The sequence below is a fragment of the Nothoprocta perdicaria genome, unplaced genomic scaffold, assembly GCF_003342845.1.
Source record: "Nothoprocta perdicaria isolate Ctin4 unplaced genomic scaffold, notPer1 scaffold_654, whole genome shotgun sequence".
NCBI classification, from domain to species: Eukaryota; Metazoa; Chordata; class Aves; order Tinamiformes; family Tinamidae; genus Nothoprocta; species Nothoprocta perdicaria.
In genome coordinates this window covers 25,091-27,196 of record NW_020455926.1, presented here as the reverse complement: position 1 = coordinate 27,196, position 2,106 = coordinate 25,091, and the positions used below count along the sequence as shown (strand labels likewise).

Sequence of the window (2,106 nt, the reverse complement as noted above, 5' to 3'; positions counted from 1 at the left end):
GACAGCGGCGGCTGCTGGCACTGCATGTCATGCACTAGGGTGGAGGGACACAGGGACAGGGGGGACATGGGGACAGCGACGTCCCCTGTCACTGCATGACACGCACTAGGGTGGCGGGGATGGGGACATGGGGACACTGCAGCCACCGCAGCCACCGGGGCCACCGCAGGCACCAGAGCCACCACTGCAGCCACCGGGGCCACCGCGGCCACTGTGTCCCCTACAGCCACTGTGTCTCCCACGGCCACGGTGTCCCCTGCAGCCGCTGCGGCCACCGTGTCCCTTGTGGCCACTGTGTCCCCTCCGACACTGTGTCTCCTGTGGCCACCGTGTCCCTGGCACCCCGTGTGTCCCCTACAGTCACTGTGTCCCTGCAGCCACCATGACCCCTACAGCCAATGTGACCCCCGTGGCCACCGTGTCCCCTCGCGGCCACCGTGTCCCTCGAGCTGCCACTGCCCTGATGGCAGGGCTGAGGTGCAATAAAGAGCGAGCACAAAGTGACGGTGTCACCTGGTTGGGGACACGGGGGGAGCTGCGACAAGGGGGGACATTGGGGACATGGGAGCTGTGATAAGGGAGGGCACTGCGGGGACGTGGGGGGACTTGGGGAGCAGCTGTGATGAGGGGGGACATTGGGGACACGGGGGGCTGAAACAAGGGGGGACATTGGGGACAGGAACACTGGGGACAGAAGGGACATGGGGACAGCAACTGAAACACGAGGGGGACATTGAGGGACACTGGGGACACAGCAGAGCGGAGACACCAGGGGGACAGGGAAACGGAGGGGGACAATGTCCCGAGGGGGACACTGGGGACAAGGGAACGGGAACTGAAACATGTGGGGACATTGGGGACACTGGGGACAAGGAAACTGGCACAAGAGGGACGTGGGGACAGGGGCACTGAAGCACGAGGGGGACAAGGGGGCAGGGGACACAGGGACAGGAGCACCAGGGGACACCGGTGACGTCCGTGACATCAGTGCCACGGAGGCACGAAGGGGACAAGGACACGGGGACAACGCGGGTGACACGAGGACAGCGGAAACAGAGACACCGGTTAACAAAGGAGCCACTAACGACGCCGGGGGGCCACGGGTCCCTGTCCCCCCCAAAAGGACGAAGCAGCCACAACCTGTGCCCCCAGTGGCCTTTATTGGGGGGGAGCCACCGTGTCCCCCCCGCGCGTGTCCCCAAAGACCGAAAAACGGTGAAAAACACAGGGAAAAAAGGAAAAAGAGTGAAAAAACCCCACCTGGGTGGGAGTAAATACCCAGGTGGGGGGTAAATACCCAGGCAGGGGTAAATCCCCGGGTGCGGGGGTGAATCCCCAGGTCGGGGGTAAATCCCCGCTACTGGTTGGCGGCCTCGCAGGCGTCGATCCAGTCGCTATAAACGTCCACGGGCTCCGAGAGGTCTGGGGGGTCAAGGAGGACACGGGGACAGGGACGGCCCCCCTGCCACGCGGGGACATTGTCACCACGTGGGACCATTGTCACCGCCTGGGGCCACTGTCACCTCGTGGGGTCACCACCGCCGCGCAGGGTCCTTGTCACCGCGCACGGGTCACCCGCACCATGGGGTGTCACCAGCATCATGCGGGTGTCGCTGTCACCGTGTGGGTGTCCCCACCTCCCTGCGGGTGCCACCGCGCAGGTGTCACTGTCACCATGCAGGTGTCAGCAGCACCATGCGGGTGTCGCTGTCACCGCGCAGGCAGCGGTGTCACCACGCGGGTGGCAAAGTCACTGTCCCCCCATGCAAGTGTCATTGTCACTAGGTGGGTGTCCCCACCCCTGTCCCCATCTCCTGTACGTGCCCCATCACCCACTCACCCACGTGTCCTCTCCCCCAGGTGTGCCCCCATCCCCCGTGTGTCCCCGTCCCCAGACATGTCCCCACGTGTCCCCGCGTGTCCCCGTGTGTCCCCAAGGATACAGGTGATGGGCGTCTGGAACTCCTCCAGGCACACGGTGCACGCGATGACACCCGTGTTCCGCGCACGGTCCCTGCGGGGACACCGGGGGGCAGCTGACACCCTGCCGTCCCCAAGGACCCCGCTGTCCCCAACATCCCCCTGCTGCCCCCAACGCCCCCCTGC

At 65.5% G+C, this 2,106-nt stretch overlaps 2 protein-coding genes across 2 annotated transcripts in view; one reads left to right on the top strand and one right to left on the bottom strand.

The window, feature by feature from the left end:
- CNN1 (calponin 1) overlaps positions 1-386 on the top strand; it is a gene marked incomplete at its 5' end in the record, with an annotated part of 5,759 nt that extends 5,373 nt beyond the window's left edge. Inside the window, one exon of the mRNA XM_026050119.1 lies at positions 378-386. Within this exon, the coding sequence (XP_025905904.1) occupies positions 378-386 (9 nt within the window). The remainder of the gene's footprint in view (positions 1-377) is intronic.
- A 757-nt stretch (positions 387-1,143) lies between these two features.
- ELOF1 (elongation factor 1 homolog) overlaps positions 1,144-2,106 on the bottom strand; it is a 6,373-nt gene continuing 5,410 nt past the window's right edge. Inside the window, exons 2-3 of the mRNA XM_026050118.1 lie at positions 1,944-2,014; positions 1,144-1,422 (exon numbers count right to left, since the gene is read on the bottom strand). Coding sequence (XP_025905903.1) covers positions 1,358-1,422; positions 1,944-2,014 — 136 coding nt within the window. The 3' untranslated portion in view covers positions 1,144-1,357. The remainder of the gene's footprint in view (positions 1,423-1,943; positions 2,015-2,106) is intronic.